This window comes from Epinephelus moara, chromosome 12 (genome assembly GCF_006386435.1).
Source record: "Epinephelus moara isolate mb chromosome 12, YSFRI_EMoa_1.0, whole genome shotgun sequence".
Taxonomy (NCBI): Eukaryota; Metazoa; Chordata; class Actinopteri; order Perciformes; family Serranidae; genus Epinephelus; species Epinephelus moara.
Genome location: NC_065517.1, coordinates 19,138,364 through 19,157,248, shown reverse-complemented (window position 1 = coordinate 19,157,248; position 18,885 = coordinate 19,138,364). Strand labels below are relative to the sequence as shown.

Genomic DNA, 18,885 nt, shown 5'->3' with positions numbered 1-18,885 from the left:
GCACAGAGAGAGAGCAACAGTGTGGAGACAGAGAGGGAGGACAGGTCAGCCCCTTTGGGTGGTCTCGGTGCCAAATGCAAAACACAGGCAGAGAGTGGAGCTGCAGCCAGGGAGGTACCTCCAATGAAGAGGAGCAAGGAAGTGAATGTGGGGCATTCACATGCATCAGAGTCAGTGTGCAAGGTTTCTGTGCATTTATGGATTTCAAAACATATAAGGAAAATATGGACATGGTGTCCAAAGGCCTTTACCTCTGTTCAGATGTCTGGAGCACATCACTGCATATTCCCCGGCCAAAGAAGCAACTACACAAACCTAAATTCTGTATAGACTGTTTCATTGCTATTCTGTTGCCAGGGCAACAGCTTTTGTCCCTGTTTACTTCCTGTCAGCTAGTGCATTAACAAACATTTCAACAGGGAATACAAAGGTATGTTTATGTTGTCAGGTTTGAAACAGTGTATAAGATAAATGGTTTGTGCTTTGAGGACCAGTTGTCACAAGTAGACGAAAACACATTGTGCGTACCTTCCCCACATCCACACATAGGCATACAGTACACCTCTTAGCCACCCACTCCAACAGGTATTGACATGTTCTTTTTCTTGCCCTGCCTCAGTGGGCAGCAGGTCGTGGATACTGGAAGAGCGGAGCTGCCCACACACTGGATATTTATAAGACCACAAATCACTGAAACCACAGGAATGTGCTCTTTCATTTCTGCTGCCAAACCTCCTGCCACGAGGATCATACAGCAGCCACACAGCACCATGGCACTACACTCTCCTTTCCCTCTCTCCTTCCCTGGCTTTATCACCTTCACCCTCTTTTCTCATTCAGTCTCTCCTTTTCCTCATTCAGGTTTATTTTACTGCCTTTTCCGTCTTGTTCTGCGGCTTTCATACCTCCACCTCTCTCCCTCCATCACTTCTCAGTGACCTGCATGAGTCACAGGTCTCTGGTCGACTGACTCACAGGTGTTTGAGATCAGTACAAGTGCTTTTAGAGCTCCAGTGTAATGTATTGAGTGATGTTTGTAGTGATGGAGAAGAATAAGAATAAAAGGTCACATTTTATTTTAACCATTTATTCAGCCTGCTTAAAACCACTTCAGCTGCTCCTCTCCGAAATACTCTGCATGATTTATTTGTCCCCTACAGGAGAGCAGACGAGTGTTGAGTAGAGTCTTTGTCGCTTAGATTATACTTTATATCGGCTGTCAGTTTAAATTAAAGATTTTATATGCTAGTATGGAGCAAGGTGAACGTTAGTTAAAAGGAAAAACTGTTGTTTTTTTTATCTTGGTTTTTGTTTTGTCGACATTCTCAGCATTGTAATTACAGTGTAAAGAGAGAGCAGCTTTTCAGTGCAATTCAACCAGCCCAGTTGTTGAGGAAAGCAACAGCAACAAATGTGTCTTTTGCAGCATATTAACACCCATAATTCGTGCTGCAATGACACCTGCTTACATCTGATTTTCAAATAATGAATAATGTAGAACTAGTTTGTTGTATATTGCCATATTCAGTGGCATATTAAACCTGCATTAACTGTTTTTGGTCACAAGGTGTAAACACAACGCTGAAATTTTATCACTTTTTAAGTCGATATATGGCAAACCTGTTAGCAGACAATTGCTTATTTGCACATCCAGCAGATTCAAAGCAACATTGGAATTTATTTGAGTCCAATATTAACAGTCTTTTTAGCTATGATTTGGTCACCACCGTATCCTGAGGAAAGTATTGTTCACTTTAGCTGCTAAATGCGCCACTGTGTTCACCAGAGAGTTGCTAACTTTGCCATTTGGTGCTGGGCAGGTAGTATGCAGTGGGTTTTTGAGCTTTTCCTTTAAAAAACCTGCCTCCTTCAGGTGGAAACAACAAAGATGAAAGCAGTGACAGTGAATTGAAACAGTAAAGTCACAGGCCAGAATACCAAAACAATGAGTTGACACACATATACACCTCTGCAGGCCTCAGGGGAGCTATAACTACTTGTATTTTATTTATTTACTTTAATTCATTTCAAGGGAACCATGAACGTACAGTTTGAAAAATAAATGTCATCATTTGATGCACTGTACCAGATTATAGCTTTAAGCTATTTCACATCTGTAGTCCCTTGCCAGGTCAAAACAATAACAAACAGCACAATAACAAACAGCACAATAACAAACAGTTCAGAGTAAAAACATATTTCAAAGTTATACAAGGGCTCATCACTGCAAGGTACATCCTTCACATGTACGCACTCATGTGATCCATTGTTAAAGGACTACTTGATACTGATTTTCAACCAGCTTTGTATCATAACAGTGTGAGCAGTATGTGTAAATGAATGATGAGAAACTTCCTCCATCTTTGCAGCACCCAAATCTCCCTGCTGTCTCTAGGGCTGTTGCTTGAACTACAGATTGTACTTAGCATTTTTGTATGGCCGCCACCACGGACACAAAGAGTATTGAAGCAGCTTGAGAGAGAGACCTGCCCCCCACCCCCACTCTGAAACTCAGATCAAACTGTAAAACTAAGCAGTGTTGATTAAATATGAATCAAGATTCTGATGCTGTATTGTCCACGTCTCACCTAAAATGTCCTCAGAAACACATTTTAGTGCATTGTTTGGCTGTAACATGAGAAATTGAGAACAGGAAATGGGCACCAAACTTTTTTACTCTCAAAATGGAGGCTGAAAAATTGGATAAAAAGGTAAAACTGAGCAGTACTGATCAAATATGAACCAAGATTATGTTACTTCATTGCCCATTTGTCACCTTAAATGTTTTCAGAAACATATTTTAGTGCAGTGGTTCCCAACTGGTCCAGCAATGGAGTCCAGATTTCTCCTTAGTCATTAGTTCAAGGTCCACACAGCTGAATATATTTAGCGTCATGTTTGTGTTTGGCTATGTTGTCGATCTAGTTTGCTCTGTCATCTTTCGTCTCTATCAAGTAGCTGTCCATTCATTTACTCAGTTTGCAGCAGAAAATGGCACTTCAAAATAAAAGCTCTGTGCCAGAAATTCACTATACTTCAAAATAAAGTCAGTTTTTTTTACAAACGTGACACACCGTTTAACTTTAATTTGAGATTGTTTGTCACCAGCCGGCCACCAAATTGATTCCTGTGTCAAAACGGCTAAGCTTGCATCACATCACCCACCAGCGGAGTGTTTATTGGTCTTGTGTGGCCCAGTGCATTCTGGTAGTTGTAGGTCCTATTTGGGTCTTCCTACTGCATTGCAGAGTCCTGCACGGGTCCAGTTTTCAAGATCCGCCCTGACCTGACCCGGCGACGTACAAACCCGCACCCGAACCGCAAACCCGCGCATCAGGCCAATTAGTACTGCAACCCGGTCCGACCCGTTGAAACACGACCTGCAGCCCGACCCGTAACTCGGATTTAAAGTAATCATTTTGGGTCATATTGGCTGAATATTGAACAGCATATTGCCACAGTTAAGGTGCCAGTAAGTAAACAACGACCTGAATGAAGCAGCTCTCACAATAAAAACCTGACTTCAGCTCCATCATCAACCCTTGGTGTTCTTCTCCCATACGAGTGTAAAAGCACTCGTTTGTAACGTTTAATGCTTTTAAACTTTTAATCTATGTAAAGGAACTTTACATGTGTAATAATAGACTTACTTTCTTTCCAGAGCGACGTTCAGCAGTTACGAGCCGTCACGTGTTTTTAGAATCCATCGAGGAGAGAAGTAATCCATCAGGGAAACACTTCAAAAACATTATAAAGTGATAGTTGTACGTTTTATCCACTTATTTCTCAAATACCTAAATAATTATTTACTGTTTTGGAAGCGGCGCTTGTTAGACGGGGGCAGCCATGTTGATTCTGTCGTCCAATCACAAGTTGTGTTATTAGATGGTGAAACGCGTGTAAACAGCTGAACCAATGACCGTTGCGAAATAGCGGAGGCGATCCTCAGAGAGTAAATAATGACCAAGATAGTTATCTGTAGTTTACCGAACTAATGACTGATGTGTTTATCTAAAACCCGCGATCCGACCCGCATGTTATTTTTTCCACCCAGATCCGAACCCGGGAAAAAATGTTTTTTTAAAAACCACCCGCAAATCAGCTGTTTTTGCAGGTACCCGTTGGGTACCCGCGGGTACCGGACCCAGTGCAGGACTCTGCTGCATTGACGTCCCATTCTTATGAAAAGACTGTCCTTCCAGCAGTGAAATACTAATTTTATATATGAAAATATGGATCACAGCCGCTAGAACATTCAGGTACTTATAATGCTTTTTGTTCATCCGATGGGAATTATCTGTAAAACAGCTGGGGAAGAGCATTTACATCAACCTGTGGATCCAACTACAAGTCCAATATGTATTAGGGCATTTACTAATGTTGGCTTTTTAAGGTATTAAAAATCCAAATTACATACCAGCACTTACATTTACACTAAAAAAAGTTCTAGTCATTGCATTGCAGTCTGTGGTGCACTTATGCTTAACTTTAAATTCAGAGGTAGTACAGGGTAGTACAGTGATGCTGTCAACCTCCAGGGACAAAATATTCTCTTTTCTTCTCACTTTTTCTAACGTGACAAAAGCACATTAAAAAGCATCAAACAGTGAGCAACCCTAAAATGTATCAGATCAATTATGAATTGACTGTAATCCAATTTTTATTCTGACTGTTTGAATTATTCTCTATGAAGGTAGAAATAAGGTTCACATTGAAAACACACAAATGCCTTCCCCCGTACCTGCAGGTATGTTTAATGCTAGTATGTTTATGTATGACCCTCCACCCTCACCCTCCTTCCCTACTTCTTACTTATGTCCTTGAGTTCAGTACATATGTCATGTGGGAAATGCAGCATTTTGACAAACCACTGCAGCAACCGTTGAGGGTATTCCCAGCGTTTATTTATCAACACAGCACTATAAAAGTCTGTGTTCGCTCTCCAAGGTAATTTCAACCAGAAAAAAAAATTGTTTCTTCTCTTACCTCTGTCTGGCACAAACAAGAACAGGTGGGAAATGAGGTGTCAACAATTTGATGGTTAGTATAATTGAACACCACACGTCTCCAGTGAGGACGTTAGTCTCCGAGGTATGTTTAGAAATATGTGGGTGACATTTTGACTTTAGTTGCTTATTAGACAAAGCAATTAATCCCGGTGTCAACATGTGTGCTGATGCATGTCAGCGGGGAGGCGTGTGGGATGAGGGCTCACGACTTCCGGTGCTGGTAATTATCACCTGAGAGAGGATCTGTGATTGAACTCATTTGGGTCAGGACGAGGTTGAGACCAGAACAGATGACCCATGTGGAGACATTGTGCTTTTTGGTCATATAAAGGCCATTTCAGGGCACTGCTCACCTTTTTTCTGTCATCTGCTTCAGACTGAGACGCTCAATAGATCAGGTTGTGTCTGTTTGTCTCACAAAACAGAAAAAATGCAGTTTTTTCCAGCAAGCAATAATTTCCCTCTCCTCTCAGAGTCTCCCACACAGCCTTCCTCTTTCAGCCACATTTTCCTTTTCCCTCACTCTGGGTTCTGTGGGGCTTGGAGCAGGAGATTTGGAATAGTACTCTCCCCTCGTCCTCCTCCTCGACTCTCCTTCCTCTCCATGGCTGCTCAGCTGAGTTCCTGACATACCAGACGGGGCAGACAGCCTCAGATTGCCATTCCAGGGACTTAATCAAAGGAAAGAGGGATTTGGGGAAGGGAGGTAGAGAGCAGGAAAAACAGGGAGATAGAGGACATGGGAGTAAAGTGCATGGCACAGAATGAGAAAAAGGCAAATATACATAGCCTCGACACAATAGCAAACTAGACAGATGAAGATAGTGGTAGACAGAAGACAGACAGACAGACAGAGACTGAAAGTAGGTCTGTTGTCTTTTCCATTTTTAAATTCACTCTAAATGTTTTTGTTTTTATCCTGACAGATGATGCACCAGTCAAGAATTGTGCCTTTTATGTGGAGTGAGCAAACAGCATGGGGCTTTATATCAAACACACACTCTGCAGAATCTGGCAGCATTTCTGTTTTTTTCTTTTGCTTTTAAATCTTAATGACATAAATACTTGCTTGGATGTGATGTGAATTTCTAAGGAGATTTACAGTGTAATAAAACACTGAATCTAAGCCACAGGATCTATGATATCTAAATATGATACCCTTACGAAATATGGAAAATTGTTGGTCAATACTGGAACAACTGATTTGTTCACCATCGATTCTTCTCTCCCCCCACCTTCCCTTCTTCCTCCTCCTCCTCATCTGCTCCTCTCCCTGCAGTGTGGCTGTCACCCGTTCCAAAGACGTGCCCTCTTTCGGCCCCCCCATCCCAGAAGGCGTGACCTTTCCCAAGTCCTCTGTGTTCCGGGACTTCCTGCTGGCCAAGGTCATCAATGCAGAAAATGCTGCCCACAAGTCGCACAAGTTCCGCGCCATGGCCACTCGGACTCGCCAGGAGTACCTGCGCGACCTGGCTGAGCGCCACACCACCAGCACGCCCATCGACCCCTCAGGGAAGTTCCCTTTCATCTCCCTGGCGCACAAGAAAAAAGAGAAGAGCCGGCCGTACGGAGGGGCAGAGCTGCGCAGCCTGGGTGCGGTGACCTGGCTGGTCCACGTTGAGGATCACGGGACCGGAGGGGAGTTGGAGGCCCTTCTGGCCATCTCCAATGACTTTCTTATCCTGTTGGACCAGGAGGCCAAGGCGGTGGTGTTTAACTGCGCCACTAAGGACGTGATTGGCTGGACGCTGAGCAGCCCTGCGTCTTTGCGGATTTTCTACGAACGGGGAGAAAGTGTGTCTCTGAGGAGTATCAATAATAACACTGAGGATTTCAAAGAGGTCGTCAAACGTCTGGAGGTAAGAAGACGCATGCTCTGATACATTTCATATGTGAAATGATTGTTTGCTCAGCATGCTGAGATAATGAAATTCTAAAAGCTGTTCCCACCTGTGTTTTAAAAGTAGTTATTTGATCTGTTTTTACAGTTATAGCAATCATTTATATTTGTTGGTTTTCCTGCCCTTGCTAGGTCGTGAAAATCTTCAAACCAGTTTGATATTAAGGGTGCTGTCAGACCTAGAGTTGTCTTGCTTTGGTCTGAATCAGGGACTAATTTTGTTACAAAGTTGCATAATTGCCTAGAGTTGGTTCGTGCTCTCACGGCAGCATTAACAAGTAGATCAGATCAAATGCCTTGTGCGAGAAAGCTGCTCTTGATTGGTCAGAATTTCCATGTGGGAAAATACAAGAAGTAAACAAAACGTTGAAGAAGAGTACACTTGCAAGATAAATGTGACACTTTCTAATGTCACAATGGAGGGACAACTACACAGGTTGATTTTAGCGCTGGTCATCGTGGACTATATTGCTGTCATTGTTCATTTTAGTCAAACCATACAGTTTGGAAACGAGGGCGCGTCTCCAACTAGAAAACAATGTTTTGATGCATTGGATATGCTGAATGTGCATATTAAGGCAGTACAGGAGGAGGCGTGAAAGCACTCTAAGAGCTGGACCAGACCACTACACTGAATTTTATACTATTAGGTGTTGCACTTGAGTCAGCAGCTGCTTCCAAGCGGAGCACAATGACGTTAAGTCCAACAGCCAATGAGCATCAGACTATGTCGTCACATCCCGTAACATCATAGCTCTCTGTCCACACTGAATTCATTAAATATGCACTACTGTTATGTCATGTAAACCACATAGGCCTACCTGTCTGTGTACTCAAGATCAGACCAGACATGTAACTGATGTACTTCCTCTCGTGCTGTTTTAGAAAACACACATTTCATATTGTGATGTTTACTGGAAATGACATACCGTATAGCCAACAGCAAGTACCCTTGCTTGTTGCTGCAGGGTCATATAGCTCACCAGAAACTTTCAGCTCTCTGGCGATCTCCTTCCAGCCAGCTGCCACCTTATTCAGGTTTTTGTAGTGAAATTAGAGGACATGGTATAAATAATTCCTCATTTTAACTTCATGAATCAGCTGTTAGTAGTCCATTGGCACTTCAGAATTGCACGACAGGAATAAATAAAAACATGGCGCCTGACAAAAGTTTAGCTCAGAACAACACACCACGTCGCTAGAGGCCAGTTAGGACACCTCTTTCATCAGTTTCAGATCCAAAATGTTGCCTTATTGGTGCAATTTTAGTTTCGCTGAGAGGCCGTTTGCACATACACGGTGATTTTGATAAACGGAGACATCTTCCTTCGTTTGTGCCCTTCGTTTACACGCAAACGGAGATTTCTCCTCTGAAAACGAGTCTTTCTAAAAACTCCGGCCAGAGTGGAGATTTTGGAAAACTCCGGTTGCGCGTTTGCATGTAAACTGAGATAAATGGATATAAACGGAGTTATAGGCAGCCGACGTCACAGTATGCGCCGGAACTTGCGCCTGTGTCAGAAGTGCGACCTATGTTGCTATGGTGACAATGGATACATGGAAGGCTTGAGCTTCTCGTTACACTGCCACCTACAGGTTTGGCATGCTCTTGTGTATATATACACGGGTAAGTGTAAACAAAGATCTTTTTGAAAACGGAGACGGTGAAATGTCCGTTTATGAAAATAGCCGGCAACGTGTAAACGACCTCTGAGAGTCTAACTCTGCCATGTCTTGTCTTGTCACCCCAAAAAAACACATGACCTTTTATAGTAAATAAACACAAACTGTGTTGCTCCCCCCCCCCCCTTTGAAGTTTGATCTCCCTCATGTTGCCCTCAGATACTAGTTTCTCTGTTAGTCTGTTAATAAACAAACGTATTAGGGTTGAGCTGAAAACGTGAATGAAATGAGTATCCGGTACAGATAATGTACTTGTTACGAGTACGAGTATCATACTCATACTTTAATCTCTAACTTCTGTGATAAAAAATGATCTGAAGTTAAATTCTGAGGCTATTCTGTGAATATTTTCTCATAGGTAATAAATATTACAACTTCTGATCAATATATCCATATAAATTTCACGCTTAAAATAACATCTCTGATTAGGCCCAGCCCACTTTAATTTAAACTCCACCCACTTCCGGCATAAACTCTGTACAGATACAGATAATTTAGTTGGTTGAACAGATACAGATAATAGTGTACTGGCTCATCCCTACATAATATTATGTTAATCACATTGTTATATGGCCGAAACTGATGCAGTACAAGTTGGAGTTAGCGCTGTGTCGCAGTCACCACAGGTTGCTAATGTGGGCTGCTTTTTAATTTGCCAGAATGTATCATAACGTCAAATGCTGGCTCAGCTGGTTTGTGTTAATTCAGACCTGTTAAAGCTTGTGTGTCAGGCAGGACTGGCAAAACCAGAGAGCAAACCAACTATCCTGTCCTTTTCTGCCATAGCTGAGGGCGTGGCAACTACACATTCAAAATCAAATCAAGCCATTTGGTGCCAGCTTTATTTGCCAAGATAATTAACATAATGTAGTTTGTCAGTGTCAACAGAGTGATGTTTGGTCCTTGTAATCAAATGGGTGTCACTACACAACACTGCAAAATGAAAACAGACTCCATGTGGTCTAATAAAACCCAAGAGTGGCTGAGGGGACAAACATTCATTCATTCATGTCAGCAGACAAGCGCTGAGAAACCAAATCAGTGGACTAAAATGCTGCTGGCTACCATTGATCATTTACCTGGCCCACTCACGGTCTCTCCTACTATTTACTGCTGGTTGTCAGTCTGCCAGAATGACAACGTTTTTGTGTCTACATGCCAAAGCTGCTGTCTCATTACTGGTCTCAGCTTATCGAGGGAGTTTCAGAAACACCTCTGGACAACATACTCCTAATGGCTCATACACCTACACATACAGTGAAGTGGTGCTAGCTCTTCCTTAGCTGTTTCCATGGAAACTGGTCAGGAAAAAAAAGGTGTTTTCTTATGCAATCATCAGTGCTTTAGAATACATTCATTTCCCCAGCCTCTCCCCACCTTCAAACTGTGTGTGCGTGTGCGTGTGTGTGTGTGTGATGGTTTCTATCATGTATTTATGTAACCTGGATTGAGTCCACCATCTTTGGTTTGCACACATGCATACAAATACATTTGAACACACACACACACACATCGTTTTTTGGCCCAGGACTCAGAAATGTATCACTTTCATGTTGTATTTTATGCATCTGGCGTTAATCTTCAATCAGTTGGACTACCTCGGTGCCAGAGAGAGGAAGAAAAGCGGCCTTGGGCCACTTGCTTTTTTGGAACTCTGTCTCTGTCTCCGTCTCTTTCTCCTCTTTTTTCCTCTTGTTTGCTCTTTATCATTCCCTTCTCCCTTGTACTTTCTTCCTCTCCCACGCACACATTCAGAAACATCAGAGAGCATCATAACAATTCCTATCAGGTACCAGTCTGCAGCATGATTTATTCACGCATCCTTGTGAGTTTGACTTCTATAGAGCTCTTGCTAACGCCCTGTTCAGGCAAAGAAGTGCAAGGTGCCCTGAAGCCGCCAGGAGCGTCACTAGAGGGAGGAAGAGACGGATGAGTTTTGACTGTCCGCATGAAAAAGTAGTCGGGAATGAGGACTGGCTTCACCAGATACTTTGTAAACTCATTGGTTGCCCTTTGCAGCCTGACAGGTGATCCTGGCTGTTTTTTTTTTCTTTTGCTTAAAAAATTTACCTGTTTTCAACTTTTCCACCTCCCTGTGATAAAGAAGCACAGCCGCATCACAGCTTTCCCCCGCCCGCCTGAATGCTAAGAGTCACATCCTTCCATGAAAAAAACATGAAGTTCAAAAGTGTCTCTCCTAAGCGACGCATCTCTGTGTGAACACAGCCTAAAGTGTCACAGCAAGAGACGCACCTGCTTTCATTTCTGTCATCTGTCAAGTGTGTGTGTGTGTGTGTGTGTGTGTGTGTGCGCACATCTAGTGAGAGGTGTACCGCTTATGCAGGAACGCTAATCTTTATTTATGGCCATAAATCTCTCAGGGATCACTTAAGTTGTTTCAAAAAAACTCTTCTTCAACTTAAAAGAGGAAACGTGTAGAGATGCAGCGAACACACCTGCACTCTGCATATCTGAAGAGCTCCCATTAGTCGTCCCAGTATTCTATTAAAAGTTTTTCCAAACAGCAGCTGATGCTACGTATAAATTAGTGTTTGGTGGTTGTGCATATTTGACAATGAAGTTTGAGACTGAGGAAGATAAGATAACTTTTCTTTTTACGTGTTTTGCACAATGTCCCTTTTTCTATGAACTCCTACCTGTTTTTTTTTTCTCATGTCATGATTCCTCTCCTTCTCCTTCTCTCTGCCCTCCATATGTCCAGTTCCTGACTAAGGGCTGTGAGACATCGGAGATGACTCTTCGTCGAAATGGCCTGGGACAGCTGGGCTTCCACGTGAACTATGAAGGCATTGTGGCTGAGGTATCTGTCTGTACATAATCACAATGTTCTTCTGAAAATGTACTCTAAAACAACCTTGTTCATTGGGGTAGAACATGTGTTGACATTAAAGATCAGACTTAGGCAGGATTTATACTTGTGTGTCAGCTCTATGCAGAGCCTACGCCATAGCCTACGACCGTGGCCTGTGTCGTGAGCATTTATACTTGTGAAGTTATACTGATTCAAAACACACCCAAAACACACATTAAACATGGCTTCATAGAGACAGTTCCAATCACAAGTACACATATCAGCTTCACTATAACTCACAGCATTCACAGACAAACACTTGTCTTCTGCTGGACACATTTTCCCCACATATACAACATGCTAACGTTATTAGCACAAGCCTATGGAATTTTACATTGAATATATTAGCTTAGCAGCTAGTGGACTTTTCCTCTTCTCATATAAAACCAGGGACAGCAATAACATTTAACAAATTATGCCATTGCTCTCCCTCACTTAAGGCATGTGATCTATTTTTGTGCATTATCTCATATTAGAGGTGCTTCATTTTTACAAAATGTTCGAATATATGAATATGAAAAAGTCAGGTTACTCAAAATCACAATAGGAAAACAAATGGTAATATGTTTCATTTTTCAGTGGAGAAAATTTAATTGAACATAACAACACGAAAACATATGTGCTCACTGTGACTCCCTGTCTTGGATATCACTATGTGGATAATGAAGCATTTCACCACTGCAGCTGTAACGTAATCAAACTTTGTTATTATTAGGTGGAGCCATATGGTTACGCCTGGCAGGCAGGACTGCGGCAGGGAAGCAGATTGGTAGAGATCTGCAAAGTTGCCGTAGCAACGCTGACCCATGAGCAGATGATTGACCTCCTGCGGACCTCAGTGACAGTGCGTGTCGTTATCATCCCTCCACATGATGACGCTACTCCACGCAGGTATGTGGGGATGGGAGAGGGTCCATCATTTGTTTCCTGAAAAGGGGGACACCACCTAAATTAAGAAATCCAAACCGTTATTTCCATGGCCTAGGAAAGTTTTATTAATATTTGTGAACATGAGCTACTCTCTCTCAAAGCCAGAGACCAGTGAAGTAAGTCTCAAACTTGTGATGTCATCAAGTATAAAGTCTGGAGCAATGGGAGACTGATTTTGTGGACCATCAGAATGTTTTCTTTTTTCTACCCAAATGAGCTTTACTCTATTGTAGTGTTCTCAGTTCTGAAACTGAAAATGTACCGTTATAGTCAGAACATTCCCCTGGGTGTTTACAGTGTCATCTTTCCCAATTTATTGTTGATGGAGTAGCTCCAGACTTCATACCCTATGACATCAGAAATTTGAGTTTTAGCACTCAAGTTTTTGGATTTGAGAGGGACTTGTTCATGTTTACTTATGTTTTTGGACTGTCTTAGACCATAGGAATAACATATACATTTTGAAAATGGGTGTAGTTCCCCTCAGAGTTCTTTTAACCACTCTTTTATTAAAATATTATTTCAGTTATCTGGAGAGACTGCTGCATTGTCATACCTGAAGTTCTGTGGTACATCACATTACTTTAAGACAGTGGCTCCCAACTGGTGGGTTGTGGTCCAAAAAATGGGTCGCAGGTACATTCTGAATGGACTGCAAGTGACTCGGGAACGTGTCAAGTTTGTACAGTCAATTTCCATAACAGAGCTTTTATTTTGACGTACCGTTTCCTGCTGAGGTGTGAGTGACTAACAGACTGCTACTTGACAGCTACAGCAAACTAGCTAGATGACATGGCCAAACACAAGTTTGATGCTGAATATATTAAAGCTATAGTGCGTAACTTCTACAGGTCCGTAAATGTCCGTTTCACCCAAGCCACTACTAGAGGAGATGACACAATGCTGATTAAGCCGATCGGCTCCTCTAACATGTCGCGGTAATTTCAATATATATCATTTTTAGTATGCGTGTAGACCAGCGACATTCCCGCGCTGGCGCACAGGAAATGCTTCCTCACAACAAGAAGGGAGGGGGAGGACGAGCGGAGAGTGTCACAGCAAGAGGTAGAGTGCAGGTAGAAGGTAAAAGCAACATGGTGGAGAAGCGGCCGAGACACGGTTCAGAAGTGGATCCTACCACAAAGAAAAAGCCTGGACGTTCGGCTGAAGGTCTATTAGCAAAGAAGGAAGTGACCGACGGAGAAGGCAGACAAGGATTTGTATTGCCGTCGCTTTTCCTCGGTGAAGAGCCCTGAAGGAAGAAATTGGGCTGAGGGCAGACACGGATGTTGCCTTGCTGCTGTTGGATAAGTAAGTGACTTGGTTTATAATTATATTATGAGTAGTATGTGTTGCTGTTACATGTACTGGACCTAGTACTTAATTATTTTCTTGGAAATGGTGCAATGAACGTAATGTAATGTTAGCAGCCTGGTGTTCGCCACGTTGTGTAGCATTGTGTACACGGTGTGAAGCGAGTGTTACTATGTGTACACGGTGTGTGGCGACTGGCCAGTGTTACTCTGTGTACGGTGTGTGGCGACTGGCTAGTGGTACTCTGTGTACACGGTGTGTGGCGAGTGTTACTCTGTGTAACACTCGGCTTATTAGTGGTAATAACGCATTATCCGCTGGGAGGCGACGGAAGTTACGCACTATAGCTTTAAACTGCATGGACCTTGAACTAATGACTAAGGAGAAATCTGGAACCCGAGGCTGGACCAGTTGGGAACCACTGCTTTAAGAGACCAAATTAGAGATGGTGAAAATCTTCTATCATAGTTTATGTAACTTTATATCACAGTAACAGTATTTATTGTGACAGAATAATTGATCTGTAAATTACATTAAGAGATAGTTTAAAGTAATCATGTTGTACTTCACCACATTTGATAATTTTCTTCTTCTTGAACTTACACACACACACACACACACACACACACACACACACACACACACACACACAAAAATGCACTTTAGTAAAGACTAAAGACTCAAAATGGTCAAATGAAAATTCTTAATTTTAAGTGTTACAGGTTTCTGTATTTACTACACTTTTCTCCTCCATGCCTTCCCCAATAAAGTTACCTGGAGAGGCGGCTGGGTTCCCTGAGATCACAATCCTGATTTGCTACATAGCCTGCCCCGAATGCCTCCCGTGGTAGAAACAGTATTATCAGATCTCTCATGCGTGGAGCAGGAACAAATGCACCGGAATTAAGTTAAAAAGCCTTTATTCAAAAAACATGGCTGCTTACATTAAAAACCGACCGGTTTCGACCCCAAGGTCTTCATCAGGGTGTATAAAAGATGGTGAAGACCTTAGGTTCAAAACCGGTCAGTGTTTTAATGTAAGCAGCCATGTTTTTTGAATTGATTTGTTCCTGCTCCACGCATGAGTTCATTCATTCTTCCCACGTGCTGCACCCTTAGAGCACCTGTGTTTTTTCTTGAGTTTCATATGATGAAGACGGTCCTTGAGTACACCACTTACCCCTTCTCCATTATCAAATCTCTAACAGTGGACACATTTCTGCTGTTACACAGTGTATACCATCATATTGCCCAACCCTAGACCAAATGAAATAGAGCACAGAGCCAGTTTGTGTCATTCGATATTCAAAACACTTTTTCTTCCTCCTCTTTCTCAGGGGCTGTTCCGAGCTGTATCGGATGCCTGTGTCAGAATACAAGGGCAGCAGCAGCGACAGCGGCTCCTTCGAGTACAAGTTCCCCTTCCGCAGTAACAACAACAAGTGGCAGAGGACGTCCAGCAGCCCTCAGCAGTCACTGACCGCCTCGCCGCAGCCCCACACGCCCAACCGGGCCATCAGCCTGGGTAGCTCAGTGGGGAAGACCCTGTCGGCTGAGAGGCTGGAGAGGGGCGCTGTTATCCCACGCAGTGTCAGCAGTGATGGCCGACCCCTGGACTCCAAGAGGTCAGAGCCCCTTAGCTTTTTATATATGGATTATTAGAACATAACATTAACATCAAGAGGATGGTGGAGGTTTAAAGTAGAGTACAATATTTTGAAGGCCATGAATCTCAGCAGCATGTGAAGTAATCACCGACTATTTGTATGGTGTTTGTTTGAGTTTCTTTTTTCTCTTCATGTGAAACATTGAATATTTTCACCTCTGACACTGCTGGAATTAAAACAAATATCAAGCAGCAGATTCTGCTAGTGTATCAACAAAGCACACAAAAGGCAGCTGTTGAGTGTGAAGCTGATTTTTAAGCAGAATTCTTTGAGTATTCATTTCGTCCTCCAGTCTGTGTGGGAACTGGAACCACAAAGTAGCAATCAATGGGATTTCCTCTGAAGGCACAACGTAGAACATTTTGCTCTTACAGCGCTCTGCTGTGTTTGTTTCTTCTTCCTTTAGTTCCTCCGTTTCCAAGTGCCCGTAAATTCTTACGGTTCCTGTGTATGTCTATGTTTGTTGGAATACCAGGATGTCTCCTGGCAGTGAGAGCTACAGCCTGGCCTCCTCCCTGGCGTTGGGTCGCTCCCCTCACAATCGCAGCTCTCCCAGCAACCTGTCCTGTGCCAGTGACGCCTCCGGAAGCTCTGCTCACTGGAGACAGAAGTCGATGCCTGAGCAGTAAGGAAGAAGATTGTGTTTGTCTGTGGGATTTGGGTTTGTTTCAGAGTATTGTTTTATGCAAATTATGATATATCAAATCGGAAAAGCAAATCAGAAGCAGTTGCACAAAAACCTTTTTGCTGCCTTGAGATACTTTCCTTAGTTTTTTCTGTAATTATTAGTGATAAAAATGTTTGTTAATTTGTACGGTCATGAGCTGATTTATTACAATGTCACAAAGGGAATTTCTCTGTTTTTATTTTAGAAAACTTGATGTTTTCTAAACATCTGGTGACCGGTTTTTATTTAACCTTTATTTAACTAGAAAAAAACTTGAGATTAAAAATCTCTTTTTCAAGAGTGTCCTGGCCAACACAGGCAGCAACATAATGTTCCAGATAGAAAACATAGAACAAAAATACAGGATAAAAATGTACAGCTCTTAAACAAGCACTATTATATAAAAAACAAAATAAGATTACTACAAAGAAAAGCCAAAAAGTATTTTAATGTGTGTAATAAGTGAACCATAAAAACACAAAAACACCAACACATGATTACAAGGACCAGTTTTGACACACTGTGACATTGGCATATAGAAGATTGGGTACAAAAATTCTGTAACAGTGCTTTGAAATGGACAAGAGGACCCAATGAGTGCAACTTTAAATCCTTCTGCAGCAGATTCTTCTGCATACGTAAATGCTTGTTTGCTAAACTCCGTACATACCCTTGGTACAGACAATAAAAACATGTTCTCTGAACGGAGCACAGCCATTTTCAATTATTTGCTTAATGTACACACATAAATATGCTGGAAGCAAACCAAGAGTAGCTTTGTGAACAAGAGAATGCCAATGAAAAAGTCTACGAAATTTTAAAGAGAGCCATCAAAACCAAGTATACAAGATACAGTGATGAGTTAGGGTCTTACAGATGGTAATAAATCTCACTGCACTATGATACACAGAGTCCAGAGCATGCAAACACTGGGAGGGTGCATTTATATATGATACATCCCCGTAATCAAGCACATTCAAGAATATAGCAGAGACCAGTCTTTCTCATTAATTTCCACAGTTGTAACAGTGTATGACGATGGGGTAGGAGAGGGAGGTGATAACGTTTGTGTGTCTCTGAATAATATAATGCTCTTGTCAGAATGTCTTTTTTTTTTATACTTCCACCCACTACCGCCTGTGGTCAAATGTATTGTCTCTCAGACTCTTATTCTGTCATTTCTAGCTCTGCATTTTTAATCAGTGGAAACACACATTTAGCTGATGAATAAAAAACTGATTTAGTCCCTATGTGTTCATTCACCAGGTTTGCGGGCAGCCGCCACTCTCCGATGTCTGGGGAGAGACGAGAGGTTGGAGAGGGTGGGTCCAGTGGAAAGTCTACTCCTAATTGGTCGAGAATGGAGGAAGGGGGTGGAGCTGAACGAGGGTCAACAGGTGAATATATCTTCCTTCCTTGGTAGGAAGGATCCTTCCAAGTCGGGTCCTCCAGAGGCAAGGCGAGAGTCCTTCCTAGCATTCAATGAACACACATTGGAAATGGGTAGCGTGTGTCCTCAGGTGTGCGTCATTAACCCTCTAGAGACTGAGGGGGTTTCAAAGTACTGTGATAATTTTGGCACTCTCTAATGTTGTTGTACAGTTTGTGCAAATAAAAACAGCATTTCCAGAGTCACATGACTTTTAGGAAGAATGTATTTCTGGATTATACTTAAAAAAACATGCACTCCAACTCTGCTGCGACAGATTCATTTAAAAACTGTTATTTGGCAGTGGACACATTCGATCACAAATCGAGTGTAAAGAATTGTGGGTGCTTTATGCCCATTGAGGATCCACACACGCACCCTTAAATATTCTCTGAAAGAAGGACTCAGTCCTCGGTAGACTCGGTAGAATTCAGCCATTCAAGGATCCTTCCCTGACTTTGAGAAACACGCAAGGTGCACCGCGCTGCCTTTTTTAAAAAATTGAATGCCACTAGTAAAAAAAAAATGCCTGCTGTGCCTTTTTATTGTTGCCAGGCAACCACCCCATCACCTCCTTACACTAACCTTCCTGTGTAATCAATCTACTGTTTATTTATTTTAGTTATTTGACAGTAATAGGTATCTAGTCTCTAAAATGTTGAGGCAGAGGGTACTTGCTGTAGCTCTGGTTGAGGGTGAGAGGCTGTCAGTAAATAGTTTGTTGGTCACAGGGAAACAGAGATCTGTGTGGGTACATAAGACCCTAAAAAAGAGGGTGGATCACGGGGAGTACCACCAGTTGGTCCAGGAGTCTCTCCTCCATGATGGCTGTTTCCAGGCATATTTTAGGATTACTCAGGGGCAGTTTGACAACCTGCTGTCTATCGCCGGGCCGTACAGCTCTGGGTATCCAGCAACGGCTACCACCAGTTTCTCTTCCATTATTTACCAACTGTAAACTTGTTGTTGTGACCACCACAGAAGGCCTGCCTCTCAAATCATCGATTGGACAATGGCGAAAAAAGAGATGACGTGGGGTGCTTTACCGATACTGATTTTTTTTAGGTGGCTAAAATACATTTGGCTGCTGCCCCCATTCACAGCAGTACATTGCTGGTGGGGCTCCAACTGCCATCTACTGTCTATAATTGTGGGTATGTTTTCAGCAATGTATATGTCTTAACTAACGCTGGTTTTCTAAACATCAGTCTGTGGTCGTGTGTGTGTGTGTGCTCATGGACATGTGTTTTTACAGTCAGGTCCATAATTATTTGGACAATGATACAGTTGTCGTCATTTTGGCTCTGTACACCACCACAATGGGTTTTAAATGAAACAATGAATACCTGCTTAAAGTGCAGACTCTCAGCTTTCATTTAAGGCTTTTTTCAAAAATGTAGTATGAACCGTGTAG

At 42.4% G+C, this 18,885-nt stretch overlaps 1 protein-coding gene across 13 annotated transcripts in view; it reads left to right on the top strand.

Annotated features, from left to right (window-relative positions):
- Window positions 1-18,885, top strand: part of sipa1l1 (signal-induced proliferation-associated 1 like 1) — a 127,305-nt gene that overhangs the window by 87,770 nt on the left and 20,650 nt on the right. For all 13 annotated transcript variants that reach the window (XR_007570769.1, XM_050057590.1, XM_050057592.1 and 10 more), the window contains 6 exons: window positions 6,289-6,868; window positions 11,315-11,413; window positions 12,180-12,355; window positions 15,046-15,333; window positions 15,851-16,000; window positions 17,309-17,439. Coding sequence is in view for 12 of the 13 variants with exons in the window: in XM_050057590.1 (XP_049913547.1) it covers window positions 6,289-6,868; window positions 11,315-11,413; window positions 12,180-12,355; window positions 15,046-15,333; window positions 15,851-16,000; window positions 17,309-17,439 (1,424 nt within the window). In the remaining variant the exon portion in view is untranslated. The remainder of the gene's footprint in view (window positions 1-6,288; window positions 6,869-11,314; window positions 11,414-12,179; window positions 12,356-15,045; window positions 15,334-15,850; window positions 16,001-17,308; window positions 17,440-18,885) is intronic.